Source organism: Carya illinoinensis, chromosome 1 (assembly GCF_018687715.1).
Source record: "Carya illinoinensis cultivar Pawnee chromosome 1, C.illinoinensisPawnee_v1, whole genome shotgun sequence".
NCBI lineage: Eukaryota > Viridiplantae > Streptophyta > Magnoliopsida > Fagales > Juglandaceae > Carya > Carya illinoinensis.
In genome coordinates, this window is record NC_056752.1 from 57,431,087 (window position 1) to 57,453,227 (window position 22,141).

The 22,141-nt window shown below is 36.7% G+C and overlaps 3 protein-coding genes across 3 annotated transcripts; 1 reads left to right on the forward strand and 2 right to left on the reverse strand.

Annotated features, from left to right (window-relative positions):
• Positions 1 to 375: 375 nt before the first annotated feature.
• LOC122292339 (laccase-12-like) lies at positions 376 to 4,226 on the reverse strand. The gene is made up of 6 exons (XM_043100640.1): positions 4,028 to 4,226; positions 3,752 to 3,903; positions 3,307 to 3,551; positions 2,857 to 2,985; positions 931 to 1,890; positions 376 to 804 (listed from the first exon to the last, which is right to left on the reverse strand). Exons 1-6 carry the CDS (start codon positions 4,148 to 4,150, stop codon positions 674 to 676), a joined length of 1,740 nt encoding a protein of 579 aa, XP_042956574.1. The 5' UTR covers positions 4,151 to 4,226; the 3' UTR covers positions 376 to 673.
• Positions 4,227 to 10,409: 6,183 nt separating this feature from the next.
• On the forward strand, positions 10,410 to 14,888 carry LOC122292349 (sorting nexin 2B-like). The gene is made up of 5 exons (XM_043100653.1): positions 10,410 to 11,598; positions 12,056 to 12,265; positions 12,465 to 12,725; positions 14,483 to 14,569; positions 14,666 to 14,888. Exons 1-5 carry the CDS (start codon positions 10,651 to 10,653, stop codon positions 14,744 to 14,746), a joined length of 1,587 nt encoding a protein of 528 aa, XP_042956587.1. The 5' UTR covers positions 10,410 to 10,650; the 3' UTR covers positions 14,747 to 14,888.
• Positions 14,889 to 14,977: 89 nt separating this feature from the next.
• Positions 14,978 to 18,261, reverse strand: LOC122292333 (probably inactive leucine-rich repeat receptor-like protein kinase IMK2). Its single transcript, XM_043100628.1, has 2 exons — positions 15,952 to 18,261; positions 14,978 to 15,857 (listed from the first exon to the last, which is right to left on the reverse strand). Exons 1-2 carry the CDS (start codon positions 17,870 to 17,872, stop codon positions 15,226 to 15,228), a joined length of 2,553 nt encoding a protein of 850 aa, XP_042956562.1. The 5' UTR covers positions 17,873 to 18,261; the 3' UTR covers positions 14,978 to 15,225.
• Between the last annotated feature and the right edge of the window lie 3,880 nt (positions 18,262 to 22,141).

A 22,141-nucleotide genomic window follows, 5' to 3' on the forward strand; every position in this document is an offset into this window, starting at 1 on the left:
TTGCTTGCCAGGCCAATATATATAAAGCCTCATCCAATATTTTTTTAGATAAAAAAATCTATTCATCATCTTAATTCTTATCATTTTATGATGTGATATTAGAGGATAATTTTACAAGTAAAATATAATAAATAATTTCTAATCATTTAATATCACATCATAGAATGATAGGAGAATGATAAAAATTAAGATAATGAATAACATTATTCTTCTCAAATACCAAAACCTTCAATATCTGCCAATCTATGATTAGGCTGCTTTCCGTTCAATATTTACTGTTACCACTTTGAAAATATATATATATATATATTTATATATATATAAAGGATATGATTTGAACTATTTTAATGATTAAACTTGGACGGCACAGGTATATTCAAAATTTCAAATTTGTATGCAGTATTAGCGAATTAAAGCCGAAAGCAAAAATCTAAAATCAAGAAACACGTTGGGTATAAGGCTCAATTTGATGGTACATTGGTAGTGTTGCTACCACTTCCCCATCACATCTAAACCCCGCTTTATCTGTCTGAAAGAAAGAACAGCGAAACAAAGCAAGAACTTGGTACCCCTAAATGCAGGGAAAACAACAGAGAGATCGTATACTAATATTTGAAGAATAGTAACCCCTGTTACTGGGTTTATGAATATGGTGGAATTTCTGTAGATGATCTTAACAAAGTGGCAGATCCGTCGGAGGCGGCTCTACAGACTGCAATTCTCCAACTCCGTTGTCTACCAGGAACACCATAGCCAATCCCCAGTTGATGTGAACATCCAAGTGACAATGCATTAGCCAGGCACCTACGTTTGCCAAACAGGTGAGTTTTAATTAAACACATTAGATGGCCAAATTAATCATATCTTTGAGATAGTTGGTAACATATTGGATATTTTAATGATCTATATGAACTTCTTTGCAATTTTTACCTGGATTATCTGCGACAAACCTGATGACGGCCCATCCATTCACAGGTACTGCCACTGTGTTCCTAAGAGGTGGATCAACAAGGTTAAATTTGGCTGTATCAGTACTGGGATTAAAATTTCCAAAACCTTCCGCAATGATGTAGAAATCGTATCCGTGAAGATGAATTGGGTGGTTCTCTGGGGTGAAGATACTGGTGTCTTGCAGCACGACCTGGACCCTTGACCCGAACTTCAACTTGTAACCCTTAGTCCCCGGAACAGGTTGCCAGAGTGAGCGGCTGACATTGCCTGTATAATCAAATTTTAGTGGTGGGTTTGCTGGAAAATCAGATGTAAAAACTCCAGGTATTCCTAGCTGATAAGCTTGCAGAACGGAGATGTTGGATGGGAGCACAAAAGACACATTGTTCATGCTCGCAGTGAAGCGCGTTCCATTGGGGCCCTGACATCTCGAGGATCCGAAATTCTTTGGGCATTTGTTGAGGCCTAAACCGATTGTGAAGAAGAGGTTCTCATCGATTTGAGTGGGGACTTCCACTTTCCTGGGACTTCTGAAGCTGTTACTGAAGGCAGTAACAGTGGCTGTGTCATTGAAACCCGGTAGAGGGGGCATGACGGGTTTACTTGCAGTACAATTTTTGGCAGCGCAAGGAGCAGACTTGTACTCAAGAATGGCGGTGGTGGTGGTGTTGTCGAATGGTGCATTTGGGGCACTGGCATAGGCACGAGCTGCCAAGTAGTATCGAGCCGGAGGCTGGTCACCATTGATCAAAACATCAGTAGTCTGACCGGGGCCTAGCATGAGAACAGATGTGGTGAATGGTTTGGTGTAGGAGGCATCCGCACCCACAACTGTCAGCTTGTGGTTGGCAACTGTGAAGAACAGCGGTTGGTTCAGGGCGGCATTGATGACTCGGAGGAGGTTGGTCTCGCCGGAGTCTATTGGGACTATGTAAGTGTCTGCACATATATGGAATGCAAGCAGCACGCAGGTCATCTTTCTTTAATTCAAGATGGACACATAAGATCAGTACTTTTATGGAGTTCATTTTCAGTAATTAGAATAGTGGTCTCGGGAAAAAAAAAAAAAATAGAAAATAAAGAAGAAGAAGATTTTTGTAGAAGCCCCTATGTAACGCCTACACGTACACATTTGTCTCTATCATTTGACAGGTTAGTATCTACGTATGCTCTGGCGTCGATTTCAGAGTCACACGTGAATGAGCTAATATCAAAATTGAAATGATTTGCAAAAATTTCAAATAGAGTCACGTACAAATCATTATAAAAAGGAAGTAGATTCTATTTAAAACAAAAATGCAATTTTTTTTTTAATTAATGGATCCACTTTTTATAATAGCTTGTATGGTATTTACATGTTTCATGTTTGATATTTGTATTTAGAATTATTCTAATTATGAGTTATATTTATGTCCTATATTTTTTTTTTAAAAAAAAGAGTGGATTCTATTATAAAAAATTTAATTTTTTTTATGTAAATTTTATATTTACTCAATTTTTTAAAAAAGAAATGCAAGGTGTTTACGTATTATATGATTGTAAATATATATTATTTCTTTTATAATATTGATGATAATTCTCTATAATTTTGTCTAATATATATATATGTATGTATTTTGGAAAAAGACATATAGTTAGGACTTCCGACCCGAATCCATATATCTAGATTTCGAAACCCACATCATTAGAATTGGATTTATCCAATCTGGACTCGAGTATGAAACCCGAGTTTCATATAGCTAATGATATAGTTTATTGACCTTACTCTATATATATATATTACATATCCACGTCATAAAGTTAATTCACTTTTTCAATTGTTTCTATATATGTGTGTGAATGTATGTATCACATGGCACATAATAAACAAAGATCGGGTTTGTTGATTAATTTATAGAGGCTAACCTTGGTTGGAGCAATTGTAAAGATCACCAGGTTGGCCGTTAATAGTGTACGCATCCGACACGTTTGGAGATGCTCCTGTTCGAGTTGCCTCCCTCACAACATCCATGGGGTTTGCGTTCCACCATTCACCTGGAAATCATCGGTGTTATCTTCACTAGCTGTTAATTAATTGTTTGATTAACGTTACAAATATTATCATGATAAATCACGATCTATCTGTATTTTTTTTTCTCGATACTGCATGCTAGCTAGCTAGCTATTGCATACGTACATGATATAAATTAATTAGTATCACTTTAGTTTTTCATCCTCAATTATCATGAATGACTGCATGATCATGAGAGTCATATATGATCATGAGAGTACTTGAGTGCAAAATTAACTAAATTTTAGTTTAATGGAAATTTCAAACATTAATGAATGAGCATGTATATATATGTAATTAAGTACCAAGAAGAATGGGTGTTTCACGCTTTGGCTTAGTGAATGGATAGGAATCTCCTTCTTTAGGACGAATAATAAGAGCTCCATAGACGGTGGCTCTAAGCCATGAGCTATGAGCGTGCCACCACAGTGTCCCTTCCTGTCCTTGTATAGTGAAACGATAGGTGTAACTCCCTCCTGGCCGAATCGGGCATTGGGTCACGAATTCTGGCCCGTCTGCCCATCCTGTCCTAATTTGCCGAATCCCATGCCTGCAAAACATTAATAATGCTTCATTTTAACTGTACACTTGCTATTTTAATTCCTCGATCATGAAGGATATTTACAAAGTAAACTTATAGTTTTCTTTCTTTATATATATATATATATTTATTTATTTACAAATATACATATTATATTCATATAAATGCACGTGAACGGTGATCAACATGCACAATTATATATTAATTACCAGTGAATAGTGACGTTGTAGCGAGCTTTGTTAGTGACTTTAACAATCAAAGTGTCACCATTATTGGCTTCCAAGGTTGGACCTGGATATTGCCCATTCACCGTGATGCTTTTTTGGGTTTTGCACAGCCTCTTCACTGGTGTAGTTTGAATCTATTTCATGCCAAATCACATGAAATGATCAGTACTATTTAAGAAGATCGAAGAAGATCAAAGAAATAAGTGAAAAAGAAGAAGAAGATCGATCAAAAAGAATAAGATCAGAGAGGAAACATACAACAAATTCATGCTGTTGAGTTTTGGCGTGTGCCAAGGACATTGCTGAAGCAAAGAGAACAAACAGACCAAAGAGAACGAAAGAGCACCGAGAATTGGAAAAACTGTTGTTGAGGACCTCCATATCTCTACTAAGCCTTTGTTCGATCTGTATGATGGTTAAGGTGGTAATGCTAGTACTGAGGAATGTGAGAGACAAGAGAGCCTCTTTTATAGAAGATATTTAGAGGGGAGAGAGGGAGTTGTTTGAGGTTGGCAGATTAGGTTTTGATTCGCGAAAATGGTCAGATTCCGGGGCAAACTTAGTTCAACTTTACAAAAGTTGTTGCACCCACTGGCCTATATCGAAGTGCATTATTTCACAATTGAATGCTTGCTTGACAAGTCTTCCTTCCTAATTTAGGGGTTGAATTTCTGCGAACTATCATTATATATTATCTTGAGATTTTGTGAAAGGCACGTTTTATTTATTTTATGTGAAAATGAAATTAAACTCATATAATTTGATCTGTGATCGTGTTTTGTTTGCACCTTAATGTACACGATCATGAAGAAGATCAGTACTGATCAAAGTCTGAAATGTTTCTTCCTTTTTTTTTTTTTTTTTTTAATCTTTTTTGGAAAAGTAATTAAATACGAGCACTATCATGTTTATGATAAGCAATATTCATGCTATTGAAAGATCATTGCTAAATTGTTTGAAGTTTGCATATTTTCTCCGAGTAAAAATATGATCACTGGAGTTTTCCCCCCGGCCTTTCTCGATCGATCGGGGTAATGATGACATTGATCATCAGAAAGGCGCAGTACTGTATAGCTCTTGCACTTTGTCCAGCTTGACCTTTTATTGTAGTCGTGGAAACGAAGAAATAAGAGTCATGACAAGTAGCCCAACCAGGACAAATTAGAAAATAACACATATGGATACAGCGACAAATAATGAAATGGAGTGCCTAATTAATGGGCCATGGGCAGTGTTCTTTTAAGATTTCATTCGCACGCATAATTAAATGGATCCCACGGCCAACGCATCCATCTGAATGGTACATGAGTACTATTTGCTTTGAACAGGATTCCCAATTAATTAATAATACTTTTATAAAGTACTAGTTCGGAGACCTTGATCAGAAGGCAGGCGCAATGTTTTTAGGTTCTACTAGTTTTTTTTTTTTTTTTTTTTGAAAATTAGGTTCTACTAGTTATACGTACGTCCCACAGCGCGCGTATGTTTTTTTACTAAGAACAATATTTTATATACATTTATTCTATTATTATACTGTTCATGAAACGCTAGCTAGCTATTCGTTATTAATTAACCTTTTAATTATTATTATTATTTAAAAAAATAATAGTTGATTTATTGATGCGTAATACTGCATGCATCATATCGAGATAGCTAGCTAGGGACGCTGCAATATTATATGGTATATATATTACTTTTTAACCATGCTTTAATTTCTAGAGGATCATGTCCTAATTGCATATACAATGGCATGACCAAAAGGGTTAATTTAGGCCCGGTACGTACTCATCAGATCGTTTGGTTAGCCCGATGGACGCACGCGCGTACACATCATCATGAGCTACTTACGTCGGAGCTGGATTAATTACTATAATCTGTGGACCATAACCACCGACTAAATCAAGTACTCTTGATCTTTCAATTCAAAGGAAACCACAAAATAAAAAAGTGTGTAAAATTAAGAACTCTTTAATTATTAGGTGCGGGCAATTAATATCTAATAGAAGAACGTAAATAGTATTCTGTGATGGGGATTCTTAGCGTTCTATTGCAATTCAGTTAGAACAGATAATTAAAGCGCATGGTAAATTAGATCGATGGCCGGATTCCGTAAGTTAGAACATATAGGTCGCCTGTCAGTCAATATCATGAGTAAGTACATATGGATCATGTCATGATCATCATGTGTAGAATAAATTTAGCAGGGAAATGATAGTTTGCCCGAATCCATGCCCCAAAGTGCACCGATAAGTCGTGTATTTTTTATTTTTTAACATTTGTGTATTTTTTATTTTTTAAATATTACAAAAACACACACACAAATGTTTAAAAATAGTACTAAATACACTTATCGATACACTTGGGGGCACGGGATTCGGTCACCGTAGCATATATATATAGTCCAATTTAATATATTATATCATAAATACGACAGATATATGATTCGTGTGGATTTTTATTTTTAATTTATGCAAGTTTGCATGTTTGATAAACAAAAAAAGACCGGCCTGGAAATATATGAACAATTTTCCATCTCATGTGCTTTCTGGCCTGTTTGATAGAGAGGTCATCGATCGAGACATGGAGAAAAGACGAACATACACTAAATCTGAATCGTTTAGTTGCTGATCATCATACTATATATAAATATATGATCAATGCATATTATATCAAATTAAAGAACATTTAGTGTGAAATTTTCCAACATATGTTGATTCTTAAAGCACAAGGAAGAATGATATATCGTCCTAGTTGTCATTTTCTTCTAATTGTTTACCAGAATGGATAGCTACGTATATGATGCAAGTGAGTGATAGCGGCATGCAAATTAATTACCCCACAGTGCAAACGTATTTTAACGCAAAACAGTTAACCTTTTTTGGTCCTTTGGAGGATGTCGGGGATAGAGATCAGAGACGGTTAGCAAATGGACAGGTGAACAAGAATGAAATGCACGATTAACAAAGTTGGGTGAGTTAGTTATGACTTTTGAGAATCTTGAGAGGAAAATTAATTGTACATAAACATGAAAAGTCATTTCAGTAATGCAAATAACTGAAGATATTACTCGAAGGAAAAAATTTGACCCAAGACTAGTAGATCATCAAGTTCCTAACTAATTTTTCTTTTGCTGTTTTTTTTAATGAAACTTGCTTAGAAATACAAAAGTAGCAACCCATTAAAGGGTGGTTCATTATTAGGAGGCAAGTGAAAAAAATAGAGGAAGGCCAGGAACCCAAAATAAGAAAGTCAGAAAAAATGGGAGAACTAACGAAATGGCATTAGCGTGCATGCGTTGTCTTCCATTAATTTTCTTCTTTGTTGCGTTGCTTTTATTAATTGGGCTGTTTAAGTTCTTGTTTTCTTGGGTTCTCATTTTCATTGGTTGTTATGGGTGGGTGCGAATTAATATTAATTACTTGTACACAAAATTAAAATCTATCTGTTTATCAAAAAAAAAAAACTTAAAATCTATCTGCTCTCTGAACTGTCATATCCATATATAATTGAGATCGTTTAGTTCACATTTAGAACAGACTACCCAAAACGAAAGTGCCGCACCCATCACTTTTGTGAAAGAGAAATGCTTTGGTCCCGAATTGTTTAACGAATGCCTTTTTTTTTTTTTTTTTTTTTTTTTTTTTTTAAATCTTATATATTGATTTGATAAATTTTTTTAAGTGATGTTGTGAATTTTTTTTTTCAAAATATTTAAGAATATAAAAAAAATTGAATAAAGCCCTACTCACATAATCAAAATTCTGCTCACAAATATCTATTTTTTTTATAGTGTTAAATGTTGAAACGGTGAGATTTTATAAGTGATCGGATACTTAACGGAGATGATTAATAGATTAATTATACATGTATAATATTTTAATTTTATAATTTTTTTATAACTATGTTTTAAAATGAGAATATTTATTTAAAGTGATGCTAATTTTATAAGTTATTTTATAAAAATACATTTTATTTAAAATAGAGTTGTATAAGAAAATTGTAAAAATAGTTATATGAGGATCATATTTCATATATATATATATATATATAAAATATGGCTTACCCTACCTCATGATCCCGTACTACCCATTAACTAAAGCTTATTTGAGTTGTCATAGTCATGCTTTCATTATTTGCTTTTCTTGGTAACTGGCTTTATCATGTGGTTTTAATTCAGGAAGGAAATTGCATAGATGAATGAATGAATAGTTGAAATGTCAAAATCAAATTTTTAAAGATTCACGACGTAACATGTAAGTGCGTAGCAATATTTGCATGCATTCAATCTTTTTTTCTCCAAAATATATATAATTATTTCCAACCCACCATATTTCTCCTCCTTTTATCTTTCTCCTCATATGAAGAGCTTTTTATCCGATTTCGAGAATCGATAGTACAAATAATTAAGATTAATATTATTTATTATCTTAATTTTTATCATCTTTTAATTATTTTATGATGTAGTATTAGATAATTAAAAATTATTTATTATATTTTATTTATAAATAGATAATCTAATATTACATCATAAGACTATAAAATAAATAAATAATAAATAATTAATGGCTTTGGCAGAATAGTACTTCATTTTTCCTAATTTTTCATTATGTTTAACTGATCAATTAACTAATTGAACTGCAAATTTGGAGGAAAAAATTAAGAAAAAACAAAATATGATTGTTGTGATCGATCTCTACCACTCGAGCAAAACTGTACATGCAGCTTCCAAACTACGTACCCAACAGCTCAGAGACATTAATAAACCCAGCAAATGGTACGTACTGTGCTTCTTATGCCAATGTTATTTTTCAATTTTTTTTTTTTAATTTTTCCTTTTGAGGTTTGCTATTGGCATAAGACAGCTGTCTAATATGCAAAAACATGCTTTGATACTTTCTAGCCCTTTGTCGGGCGTATAAAACTCATTCATTCATTGAAAAAGTTTTTTCAAGAAAGTAACTAACTAATTATTATAAGTTCTTTGGTGTTGCCAACACCACCTACCAACAAGGCAACTTGTCGTAATATAACAGAAATGAAAGCAACACCAACAATTAAACAACTCAACGACTATCTCTCCCACCTGTCCTGTCTCGACACGTTTGCTTGGTCTAGATTAAAAGTTTCATCACTTCAAGTCAGCGTCAATGCTGTCAGGTTATCAACTGGTCACCATCTCGTGTAAGTGCCTGTTGCCTGCACTAAAACTAACTTACAAAAACACATCCTCTCGTCTAATTTCATCCCTCAGTACGTCTAAACATTTAAAACATAAATATAAATATTTTAAAATTTTTAATTTTCTTATTTAACTATTATAAATTTTTTAATTTTCAAATAAAATACAAAAAATAATTCAAAAATTTTCCAAAAATCTTATATAAAAAAAATTCTATTTTAACAATATTTTAACTTTTTTTATTTAATTTTTCTCTTATTTTTTAAAACACTATAAATTATTTATAAACTATTAAATTGAGAGGAAGTCACTCATGAACATGTGACCTTTATCTCTTTAAAAATATATATATATATATTATTTATAAACTATTTCACTATTATTATAAATTTCTTATCACATATCAATATTCAAACCGAACCTAAAACAGTCCGTACAAAAATGGAGATAGATCTGAAGTGGAACTAGCAAGTACCAAGGGCAACAATCCCAACTTCAAAGTCTTGCAGAAAAGAGAAGAAAACCGTTGCCCGACTTACGGACTGTATGTACAGATCGGTTTAGCTAATTAACATTTTAGGAAAAGATATAACTTAATTATACCAAATTTAATTGAGGTCCCATCATAACATTAGCAAACTCAGCGGATAGCCTCTAGTAAATGGATCATCAAGATATATCCATCCCCTATAATTTTCAGCTACACGACCAGCAAGACCGAAAATTACTACTAGTACTTTTAACATGACTAGGTTTATGTGTATGCATATATGGATATATATATTCTTTTAATATGGACTTTCTCTGGATCTGGATCAAATATGCACCAACCTCATACATATCAACTTCTTTTGGCAGAGAGAGAGAGAGAGAGAGAGAGAATCACCCAACCAAAAGAAGTACAGATCCAGCATCTAGCGTTCGAGTGGTAACAAACATATATAGAAATGGCTCTATATACAGTAGTACTTAAGCAAGGAATATATTTAAGAGTGGAGGAGGAGGATAGCATCTACATAAACATAAACCAACTCAAAGGTTAATTAGGGTGTACAGACCCTTCCATAAAATCTGGATCCACTAAGTGGGTTTCATTTTTTATAAGAGAACTTGTACATCCTAAACTTTAACAATTCATTTTACAATATTAATTAATAGGGTCGTATATTATTAGAGATCAAGAAAGGTCGGTCCATTTTTCAACCCAAAAAAAAAACAGAAAGGTTGGGTCCAAATTGCAATGCGCGCTGGCAAGTAGGCCCAGGCCATGCACACATTAGGTTGGGCTAACTCAGCCCATTAACTTGACTCTGAGTACTGACCGACCCAGCCCATGATACGTGAACATAGGCCGGCCCATAAAACTACAGTCAGAAACAGCGGTTCTGGACAAAATAATGCATGTATGCCACCTAGCACCACCATGTATAAAAAAGCCCAACTAGATTCCAGATTAGCTCGCCACCAACGCAACGCCCCGACCTGACTCAACCGAGTTTACCCACTCACCGAACTCGTTCACTCGCTTGCCGTACAATACAATCCCGAAATTACACTTCCCTCCCCCCAAAGGCCCAACCCCTTTCTTGGTCGTCGTCGTCTCCTCCTCTGCCCCTCCTCCTGCTCCATTGTCTTCTTCTTCTTGTTCTCCTGTTTGTTTCTCAGTAAAAATTTAAAAGTTTCAACATCTTCGTGTTAAGAAATGATGGGCAACGAAGAAGCTGACGACCTGCACGAATCCCGGGAAGAAATGGAGTCTCTAGTTCTCGACGAGCCATCCAACGGGCGATCTTCAGCCAGTGCCACAGTACCCGATCACCATGACCCGCTGCTCTCTTCCTCATCTTCTTCGTTCAGCGATCGTCATAACCCTAACTCTTCTTTAAACGCCTTCCTCGACCCGCCGTCCTATGCCGAAGCCATCTTCACCTCCTTTGATCCCTCATCCAACGGCCACGAAACGCCCCAACTCTCTTCGAATTCCAACCCTCGAAGCTCCGATTACCTCTACATCTCGATCTCGGATCCCCAAAAGGAGCAAGAATTATCCAATTCCTTAGTCCCTGGTGGAACCACGTTTTACACGTACTTGATCACGACCAGGACCAACCTGCTCGAGTTCGGCGGACCCGGATCCGAGTTCAGCGTCCGGAGGCGGTTCAAGGACGTGGTCACGCTATCAGACCGGTTATCGGAGTCGTACCGAGGGTTCTTTATTCCACTGAGGCCCGACAAGAGCGTCGTGGAGAGCCAGGTGATGGCAAAGCAGGAGTTCTTGGAGCAGAGAAGGGCATCCCTGGAAAAGTACCTGCGGAGCTTGGCGGCGCACCCGGTGATTCGGCGGAGCGAGGAGTTGAGGTTGTTTCTGGAGGTGAAGGGGAAATTGCCACTGGCAAAGAGCATTGACGTGGCATCGAGGGTGCTCGACGGGGCGGCGAGGTTGCCCAGGCAGTTGCTGGGCGAGGAGGGGATGGATGTGAATGCAAAGGGTGGTAGGGACTTGCTGAGGTTGTTTAAGGAGTTGAGACAGTCGATGTCAACTGATTGGGGCGGCGTGAAGCCGCTGGTGGTGGAGGAGGATAAGGGGTTCTTGGAGAGGAAGGAGAGGTTGGCGGAGTTTGAGCAGCAACTTAGCAATATGTCTTTACAGGTTCTTGTTTATGTGCTTTATAATCATATACATAGTCATTTTAAGATTTTTGGGTCTTGGAACTGTTTGATTTGTAGGTTTTGTGAGAGATGGAATTTTGCATTGCGTGTTCTAGAAAGGGATTGATGGTGAAAATATGCTACGCTGTTTGGAATGCGATAATGAGAGTATTTTATTTCTTTTAAAGAAAGGGTTACACTCCGATGTTATTTATATACCCTCCCAAGCTTGTGGTGGAGAAAACCTTTTCAGAAAGAAGTTTAGAGTAAATGAAATGTGATGAAACTGCCTGATTTCTAATGTTTTTAGTGCAATTTGTGCTGACAAACGGTGTTGATGTAATGAACAATTTTACGGTGATTTCTATGGCCAATTATTGGGTTATTTAGCGGTGTTCTTACTTTGATAGGTTACTTGTTTGGGTCGTCATTTTTTTGTACAAATGATTGTTTCGCAGGCTGAATCACTTGTAAAAGCTCAGCAAGACATTGGAGAGACAATGGGGGAATTAGGCTTGGCGTTTGTCAAGCTGACCAAGTTCGAGACGGAGGAAGTCTTGTTTGAGTCTCAAAATGCACGAGCTGCTGACATGAAAAATGTGGCTACTGCTGCAGTTAAAGCAAGTAGATTGTACCGGGAATTAAACGCACAGACAGTAAAACATTTGGTAATTGACAAGAGCTATTGCTATAAATTGAAATTTGGCAAAAACTGATGATGGGAACTTTCTTGAAAACTGTCTCCTTAGCACTACTAGAAAACTCTCTTCAACTGCCAATTAGTTGTGGCGAAACTGAGAGAATATTTCTGGTCCACTGTCAATCTCTCACTGCTTCACTTACCATAATGTTCCATCAATATTGCAGGATAAACTCCATGATTATCTTGGGATATTTTTAGCTGTCGGTAACGCATTCTCTGACCGATCAAGTGCCTTACTAACAGTTCAGACACTTTCATCCGAATTAGCTACCTTGCATGCAAGGATTGAGAAGCTTGAAGCTGCTTCATCAAAAATATTTGGCGGAGACAGGTCCAGGATGCGCAAAATAGAAGAGTTAAAAGAATCTATTAGAGTTACCGAAGAGGCTAAAACTTGTGCAGAGAGAGAATACGAACAAATTAAGGTAATGCCTTCCTTCTTGATTTGTGCAAAGGCACAATTGGCTCACATCACCTTTTGAAGTCAGCTCATAAATATTTTCAGTTGTGGCTTGATATGATCCTGTTGTAGATAACTATACTTACTAAAAAATAAAAAAGTTGATCCAATAGCTGATTTGGTGGTTTTGGTTCAATCTTAACTGATGAATTCTGAATTTCATGTAGTCAAAAGCTTATCAATCTCTATGTATGGTGGAATACACACACATTAATGATCAGAATCATGCTAAGTTTGGAATATAATAAAATCAGTTGTCATGTAACGTGTTTATGTGTCAAGTTTGTTCATAACTTATTAAAAAAAAAGTCTCCTGAGATTAGTCGGGATGCTGTTCTCAGACACCCGGTGCTAATAAAAAAAAAATGTGTCAAGTTTGTTCATATGTTAACTTTGCATTGCAAAGCTCAAAGGCCGGAGAGGGAAAGAGAGGTTTGTATGGTGAGTTGAGATGAGATGAAAGTTGAATAAAATATTGTTAAAATATTAATTTTTAATATTAATTTTGTTTTGGAATTTGAAAAAGTTAAATTGTTTATTGTATTTTGTTTGGAAATTTGAAAAAGTTGTAATGATTAGATGAGATGAGTAAAGATACTTTCTGAATCTAAACAAGGCCTTAATTGTGTATATGAGGAATGTTTGAGATTTTATATGTAACTATTAAGTCATAGAGATTAATTAGTATGTTGCTAGTAAACCTTTGTATCAAAAGTTAAGACACTAGCTTGCCAAAAATTTGAGCCTGAAACTTCACTTTTAAGGATGAACTTCTAAACCAGAATGATAAGCTTAGTTATCGATATGAATCTGGAAAGAGTCATTTTAGATACTCAAGCAGATTCCACATTCGTCAAATTTCACATCATGTGCAGATTTATCTTTTGCAATATTGAAGTGAGCTCAAACTAAAATGATTTTTCTGTTTAAACTCCAGCTGGCTGGATGTTTTATATTTGGGCCTCGTTTTAGTGGGCTAGAAGTTATTCAATTGTGGGTGTGTCTGCATGTTGAGGAGTTATGACTTGAACGGTTAACTGGTGGCAATATATATTCTGCCTTTCGTTTAAGCTAAGCATAATGCAATCAGTTTGAGGTGATTTAAAAAAAAAAAAAAAAAAAAAAAAAAAGCTTATGTCACCTAAACTTGTTTGGCTTGTTTGGTAAAGCAACTATGTTATGGTTATGCTCTGTTGCTTGCATTTTTCTTTTAGCTGGTCATGTGAATGTGGCTTTTTTCGATTTCTAATCATGGCAAAGTGAATATAAAGAAAGAAAACAAGCTATATAAGAAGTGGAAGCGTTTCAGACCTTTAAGATTCTAGATTGGATATAATATGCACTTCAAATTACTTTTAACTTAAATTTCCTAATATATGGACAAGTAACATAAGAATGGATAACATGACTCGAGAGAAGTTAATATAGTTTTAAATAAAATTAGTAATTTAACAGATATATTACAAAATTTGTTTTAACAGATATAACAGATATATTATATATAATTTTTTTTATGTGATAATATATTACAAAATAATAACACAAACGAACTTTATAGCAGTAATTAGTAGTTAATAATGATACAGTGGGCTAGTTGATGATGTGGCTTTAAAAATTAATATTATATAGTACATATAGATTTGCAATGATTTTAAATTTGCGGAAGAACATGTTGAGAGATTATTTCAAAATCTTGAATCTACTATTGGCGATGATATGTAGGAAAATAACAGGAGTGAGCTTGAAAGACTTGACAAGGAGAGGCATGATGACTTCATGAGCATGTTGAGAGGGTTTGTTGTGAATCAGGTACCTTTTATTTACATTGGCAATAATATGTTGTCCTGGATGAGAGTAGTGCTGCTCTGGTCCTGATTCATGATGCTTATTTTTGCATCTAAACAGGCAGGATATGCAGAGAAAATGGCAAACGTGTGGGAGAAGCTTGCTGAAGAAACAAGTGGGTATGCAAAAGATGGAAGCTAAAAATATTCGTCTGTTGTTTTTCAGTTTCCTCTCTACTTTCTTCTTAGTTCATGTATGTTGTTGAGAAGTTGGAATATTCAACCAAGTTTCATCTCTACAAGTTGTGTTTCTTTTTTTGGGTTGGTCGTATCCTTCCTTATCATTTCCTAACGTGTGAAATTTCTTTATGATCTTTTTTTTTTTCGAAAATTAACTGGCTCAATGCTTGAAGCTTTTATGCTGGGGACGAGCTGATTTAAAAGGTGCTGGACATAATACGCTACAGTCAATTGCCAAGTCTTCTTCAACTACAATTATGTTTTGATTGGGTAACTCGAAATAGACCTCCCTCGAATTGGCAAGACAAAAGAGACCCTACCCTCCATCCAATAAATAGAAAAAAAAAAAAACGTATATTTACAGACGCTAATGCAATAAACTAAAAAAAAAAAGTAATGTTCAAGAATGAAAGAATCGTGGACTACCAGTCTTATTATGAGCTACCCCTCTAAATCACTTGTTGAAGGGACTCCAGCTCCATCATCACTAGAACCAGCAGCAGCGGCCGCTGTCTCTGGTCTAATCTCTTCCAGTTGCCGGAGAACCTGCTGAACCTCTGGTCGAGCTGACGGTGAGGGATCAACACAATGCAAAGCCAATTTTAATGTGTTTAGCAACTCATCGCCGATCGTAGATGCATCCCTCATCAACTCTAAATCAAATACTTCATTTGTCCACTCCTCTTTCACGATAGAGGCAACCCACTGAGGCAAATCCACACCATTCATTGCCTCGCCAGGAGACTTTCCGGTCAGGAGTTCCAGTATTATAACCCCGAGACTGTATACATCAGTTTTCGTGTTGGCTTTCTTGAGCTTTGAAAGCTCGGGTGCTCGATAGCCTAATGCTCCTGCAGTAGCAATCACATTAGAATTGGCAGCAGCTGTCATAAGCCGAGAGAGGCCGAAGTCTGCAATTTTAGCGTTGTTGTGCTCATCAAGCAGGACATTGCTGGATGTAAGGTTCCCGTGTATAATGTTCTCGTGGGTGTGAAGGTAGAACAGGCCGCGCGTCATTCCCTGCGCTATTTTCATCCTTGTTGGCCAATCAATGGGTGTGTCGGGCCCGCGAGCTGCAACAAAATGGGAACAAATTATTCGTTGCTCATTTTAACGTAGTAAGCAAATCAAAACTAGTAGACAAATTACATGCCGAAGCTCACTCACCATGAAGGAATGTTGCTAGACTCCCTCTAGGCATGTAATCAAAAACAAGTAGCTTCTCTCCTTTGGGTCCCAAGTAAAAAGCTCTGAGAGCCAAAAGATTTGGGTGTCGGATTTTTCCCAGCACACCAACCTCGGCTTCGAATTCCCTCTGGTTTTTAGTTATTTTCTCTCTCAACCTCTTCACAGCAACTTGGTTCCCATCCTCCAATGTAGCTTTATAGACAGTTCCATATGTACTCTTCCCCATTATCTCTGCAGTTGCGCATAAAAGATCATCAGCTGTAAAAACCATTGGCCCGTCAAAATGGACTAGCTTTCCTCCAGCCTCTCCGCTGGCTTCGACTTCACCCCCAACAGGCGGGACCCCTTTTTGGGTCACGGCAGCCCTTCCTGTGGTCTGACCATCCTTTGCTTTTGATGCAGCCCTTTTCCTTATCAAACAGCAGAGCAGTATGCAACATAGAACGAGCAGAACTATGAGGAGGGTTCCCGCTGCTATGAGAATTATGTCTTTAGTACTTAGTTTGCGGCCACGGGGCTTTGATGTCTCAGGAGATGGAGCCGGGACAACTTGAGAGGGACATCGATTTGATTCACTAAATCCACATAGATGAATGTTCCCCACAAAAGAGCTTGCATTAAACTTTTGAGAGAGAGGCATGGGCACGGTACCGGAGAGATTATTGTATGAAACGTTGAAAGACTTGAGATTTCGTAGCTCCGAGAGGGAAGCTGGGATTTCTCCGCTAAGATTATTCTGTGATAAATCAAGTTGTATAAGCGTGGAAATATTGCCTATAGTTGAGGGAATGTTACCCCTGAATTGGTTTCTCCTCAAGTTTAGAACAGAGAGATTATGCAATCTGTCAAGAGCTACTGGGATTTGGGTGTCAAGGTTGTTGCTCTCTAGATTCAATAGAACAAGAGAGGATAGATTAACGAAGCTAGAAGGAAAGCTTCCATTTAGGGCATTATTAGAGAAATCGAGTGTTCTTAGCCTAGACAGCCTTCCCATTTCAGCTGGGATTGCTCCACCGATCCGGTTATTACTAAGAGATATCTCTTCAAGCTCACTTAACGCGCTAAAAGAAGCAGGAATGCTTCCAGAGAAGAAGTTATGATCAAGTTCTAAGGACCTAAGTTGAAAGTGGTTATTATTTAGTACCCCACCCCAGGAATCTGGGATAGAGCCAGAGAGATTATTGTGTTGGAGAGCAAGGAAATTGAGAGAAGGCGAGCGAGTGAGGCTGACGGGGATAGAACCTGAAAAGGAATTGAAGCTAAGATTGAGCCTATAAAGCTTGGTAGAGTTTGCAAGAGTAGCTGGGATTATATTAGCAAGCAAATTGTTACTAAGATCAAGGGTCTGAAGCAGAGGACATGAACCTAATGAAGGAGGGATTGAACCTGAAAGCCGATTGTTGAATAGCTGAACTCCTCTGAGATTTGGGATAAAGCCCAGTGCCGAAGGGATTGAACCTGTAATAACATTGTCATGGAGGCTAAGCTTTCGAAGCGCCTGAAGTTGGCCGATCTTTTCAGAGATTCGGCCACCCAATCCTCTCCATGGAAGCTGGATTACAATGACCTGTCCTTGAGCACACTTAATTCCATCCCAACCTCCCGAACAAGCTCCATAACCACTATCATTCCAGCTCCTCAAAAACCCTCTCGGATCGTCTAACTCATGTTTGAACGCTTGAAGTGCTTGATAGTCAGCCGCCGTCACAATTACACCATCCCAAACTTGGCTTGAGGCAGGCTTAGTGAGACATATCAGAAGCGGAAGAAGCAAGAAAAACTGGGTACAGAGAAGTTCTTTCAAAAACCCCAACAAATAAAGTGAAGGAACTCTCTCTTCAATCTTCCACTTTTCTTTCTTCTTATCTGAAATGCAGTGCCAATCTGCCCCACTTTCCATAAGAAGTTCGAGAATCGGAAAATGGTATTCGTAAAAAGCAAAGAAAAGAGGAGGATACAGGAGTTTGTATTATGCAGGCATGAGTAAAACAGGAACAAGATAAGTTGGGAGAGGGTTTTGTAGTGAGAGAGGAAGCTAAGGGGGTGGTAGTTACTGTGAGGGTGCACGTGAAGAGTCACCAGAGAGAGAGAGAGAGAGAGAGAGAGAGAGAGAGGGAATCTTGTATTGGAGAGAGAGAGAAAGAGAGAGAACCCTAGACAGAAGTGTCAGGTGGGGTGCAATGAGGTTCACAGGTTCTGATTCTAACAAGGCCTAACGGCTAGTTTTCTTTTCTTAAAACAAATGATGACATATTTTATGGACTGAGAGGTTCATGGGATGAATACAGTCGAGTCGTGTCGTGTGTATCCAGCGGCTGGGGCTGGGGTCTTTTATTGCCCAAACCGCTCCTCGCAACGGCTATCATTTTCAAATGGGACCCACCCATTTCAAAGTCCATAACCAAAAAGAAACAACAAATCTTGTTCTAATCATCAACTCCAAAGAAAAAAAGAAAAGAGGAGGTGTTGGGTTTGGTTTGATTTGATGCCAGCAATAGGGCGCGGGGGGTGGGTGGGTGGTGGCTGTGGGGTAGCCTTTCTAACATTTGGACGAGGTCGGGAAATGGAAGTAGTGGGGGAAGTGGGCCATTCTTCGATGCCTACTACAGTACTGTTACACCGTTGGTTGCTCTCCTATCCTAGGCTGTTCCTTTTACATTGCAATTCTCGTTTGCAAAAGCAGCATTTAATTACGAAATCTTTTGTTTTGTCAGTATAGTCATAGACTTCGTAATCTCAAATCAACAAAAGGGTCAATCGTCGTGTTAAGTGAAACGGACAGGAGATGCCAGGGCTTCGCGGTCCCCGAGTCCACTTTGACGGACAGTCCCAAGGATGACATTTGACCGATACCCTTTATTTCTTCTTTTTTAAAGTTAATTAAGGAGTTTTATTTGTTAACGAATACTTGTTCAGATAATGACACAGAGTGAGAGAACTCCAACCTACCCTCGGCAACTGTAGCACCATCAATCTTAATTGGAACAATGCTTATATGCCCCAATTGATTAAAACAAACAAACAAAAGCATCAGTCACATCTTAATTATAGCTCTGTGGAATTGTTGGTTTTAAAATAGTCAACATCTGATGTTATGTTTATCGAGACCCGAAATAACCTCGACCCCAACTTTATACGTCAATGGGTCATCCTAATAAACTCGGTTATAAAGAATCTCTTAAAAATCAAGCAAAATGATTTACATCCAATATTTTTTACAATACATTTTATAATAATATGTTAAATGAGAAATATTTTATAAAATACCTTATAAAAATAATATTATTTTATAATAATTATGTTTTTTAATGAAAAAAATATTTTAATTTCTTACCATGATCATAATGGCTCAGTCTAAAACTCAAACTACATTATCTATTTTCTAAAAAAGACTAATCAATAGTATAATTGAAGCAATATTAATACGTTATACAGAGTAAAAAAATTTCTTTTCCTAATAATATAGAATTCATACACCACTTGCAAGGTATTACAAATATCATCCACTTGAGATAAGTTTATTATTTTTTTTTTATAGTTTTAATGTTCCTCCATGTCTGTCAAAAACATGTAGTCTGATTGGCATAATTCTGGAGTTTAAAACCCCTCTCTCCCAAATGTATTAAAAAAAAAAAAAAAAAAAAAGTTCCTCCGTATTAGTCTTTTCCTTAAGTTAATTAATTAATCTTTGGTCCGGGAAGTTTGGGCTTATTGCACTTAGCCATTTACCATAATAACTTCCTAATACGGAACGCGAAAATTTAATTCCTCCTTTTCAGCGGGGGGTTAAGCCTATTGGGCCAAACAAACTTGCTGCATCTATTGGGATGGGAACATTCTATTTCCTAATCAAAATGCAGAGTGACTTGTGAGTTCAATATTTGAGGAATGGTGGCGTCACTTATGGACAACTCAACTAATTAAAAAATAAATAAATGAAATATATAAAGGATATAGAAGCAGAAAATCGGAATCCACTTCAAAGAATGCATTAACTGTACGGAAAACCATATTACCCAAAAATAAAAATATATAAAAACAAAATTCCCTCTTTTATTGGTTCGTGCACAGACGGTGAAAGACAAATTTTTTTTATGGCGCCGATTATCTGAAAAATAAAAATCTTGACTAATTTCGAGAGTCCACAAATTCTCAACAAGATGATTAAACAAAATTCAGCAGCAATCTTCATTTCAGCATACGAGAGAGAGGTCAGTGTTACTAGAGTTTCCCGCATTTCTCTAGGTCTTCACCTCTATTGATTTCAACACGATGATTAAACAAAATTCAACAGCAATCTTCATTTCGGCATACGAGAGAGGGGTCAATGTTACTAGAGTTTCTCGCATTTCTTTAGGTCTTCGCCTCTATTGATTTCAACACGATGATTAAACAAAATTCAGTAGCAATCTTCATTTCAACATACGAGAGAGGGGTCAATGTTACTAGAGTTTTCCACATTTCTCTAGATGTTCGCCTCTATTGATTTCAATGCAATGATTAAACAAAATTCAGTAGCAATCTTCATTTCAGCATATGAGAGAGGGGTCAATGTTACTAGAGTTTCCCGCATTTCTCTAAGTCTTCGCCTCTATTGATTTCAACACGGACCATCAATTTCAAATATTCTTGCTTAATACGTAGAGACAAGTTGGTAGATTGTCTTGGGTCATGCCTCTTAGATTGGTGAATTTTCTTGCAAGTTGGAGAGCATTCCATTGCAACTTACAAGTAACTGCAATTTGAATAATGGTCCCAATATGTATGTGTTGGAGTATTTGGAGGGAGAAAAATGCCAAAGCCTTGAAGAACAAGAGAGAACTATGGAAGAGCTAAAAGTTTTTTTTTTCTTAAGTCATTGTTCTTATGGGCGGGGGGACATTGATTACAACAGACTTAGGGTCAAGACCTTCTTCTTTCTATGGTAACCTCTGGCTAGGTGTTGCTCATGTATCCTTCCTGTGTACCTAAGCTTTGCCTATTTCTATGAATATAACTTATTAATTACATACACACCAAAAAAAAAAAAAAGACAAAAAACAAAACACGGAGACAAGCATGCTCAACACATGCAGTCCACCTACTCGAGGGAAATTACAGATTGGGTCTGAATAAAATTAGTAAACAGGTTCTAAAACTTGCATCAGGGCGTTTCGGCCCCCAAAATAGTTAAATTGAAGCATCAAATTATCATTTGGGGGCCAGAGGCTAGGGTTGGGGGCGAACGGAATCATTTCATGCGACAACAGGTAATTGGGTTTTAAATGAACACAGATCAGGGATGAAAACTCATTGTGATGATAATTTCACTGGGCGTATAAATATTATGCTACCCAGAGGTACTAGAATTGGCATGAAACGTCATTAAAAACCAGCTAATATGCCTCAATATTCTGCATCATCTGTCTCTCCTAAACTATCAGGTAAAAATCATGACAACCTGAACCAAAAGAAAACCATAAATCAGTTCTTTACCGGTCAAATATGGGCAGCATTGGCTAGAAGTTTGCAAGGGTCAATCACCAACACCTGCTTCAAACTTCCAGAGTGTTGGAGCGGCATGAATCTAAATGGCTAGTGCATTTTTGGGAACCCAAAAAGTTTCAAAATTTTTAGCAGAAGTTTTATCTTATACGCGAACATCTTTAAATCCAAAAAAAAATATATATATATTTCCCCAAAGACTTCTCATCTAATCATTTGCCAAATTTAAGTGAAAAGGTAAAAAGCACAAAAACCAAAACAACTGTTAAAAAAACCCAAAAAAAAAAAAAAAACTCTTAAAAAAAACTATATTCAAACAAATTTTCAAAATCTCTTTATTCACTTTTCACCAACACATAAATCATATCTTAACAAATATTTATTCAAAGAATTCTCAAAACTTTTGCAAAATCCAATAAAACTACATCTTCAACCTTTTCTAAAAACTTATCAACAATTTTCTAACCCATGCATTGGACAGTAGGCAAAATGATAACAACACCCAAACTAGGGGTTGAGGTGGTGTCCCAGTCTTTTTTCTTTTTTTTTTTGGGAATAATAATACCCCTACAACCCTCTCACAACTCTTTTACAACCCATTTTACAATCAACCAAATCAAGCATGCCACTTCATTAGAAATGAATTTCAACCTTAAAAATTGCCTTTCGTTTAATATAGAGTTAT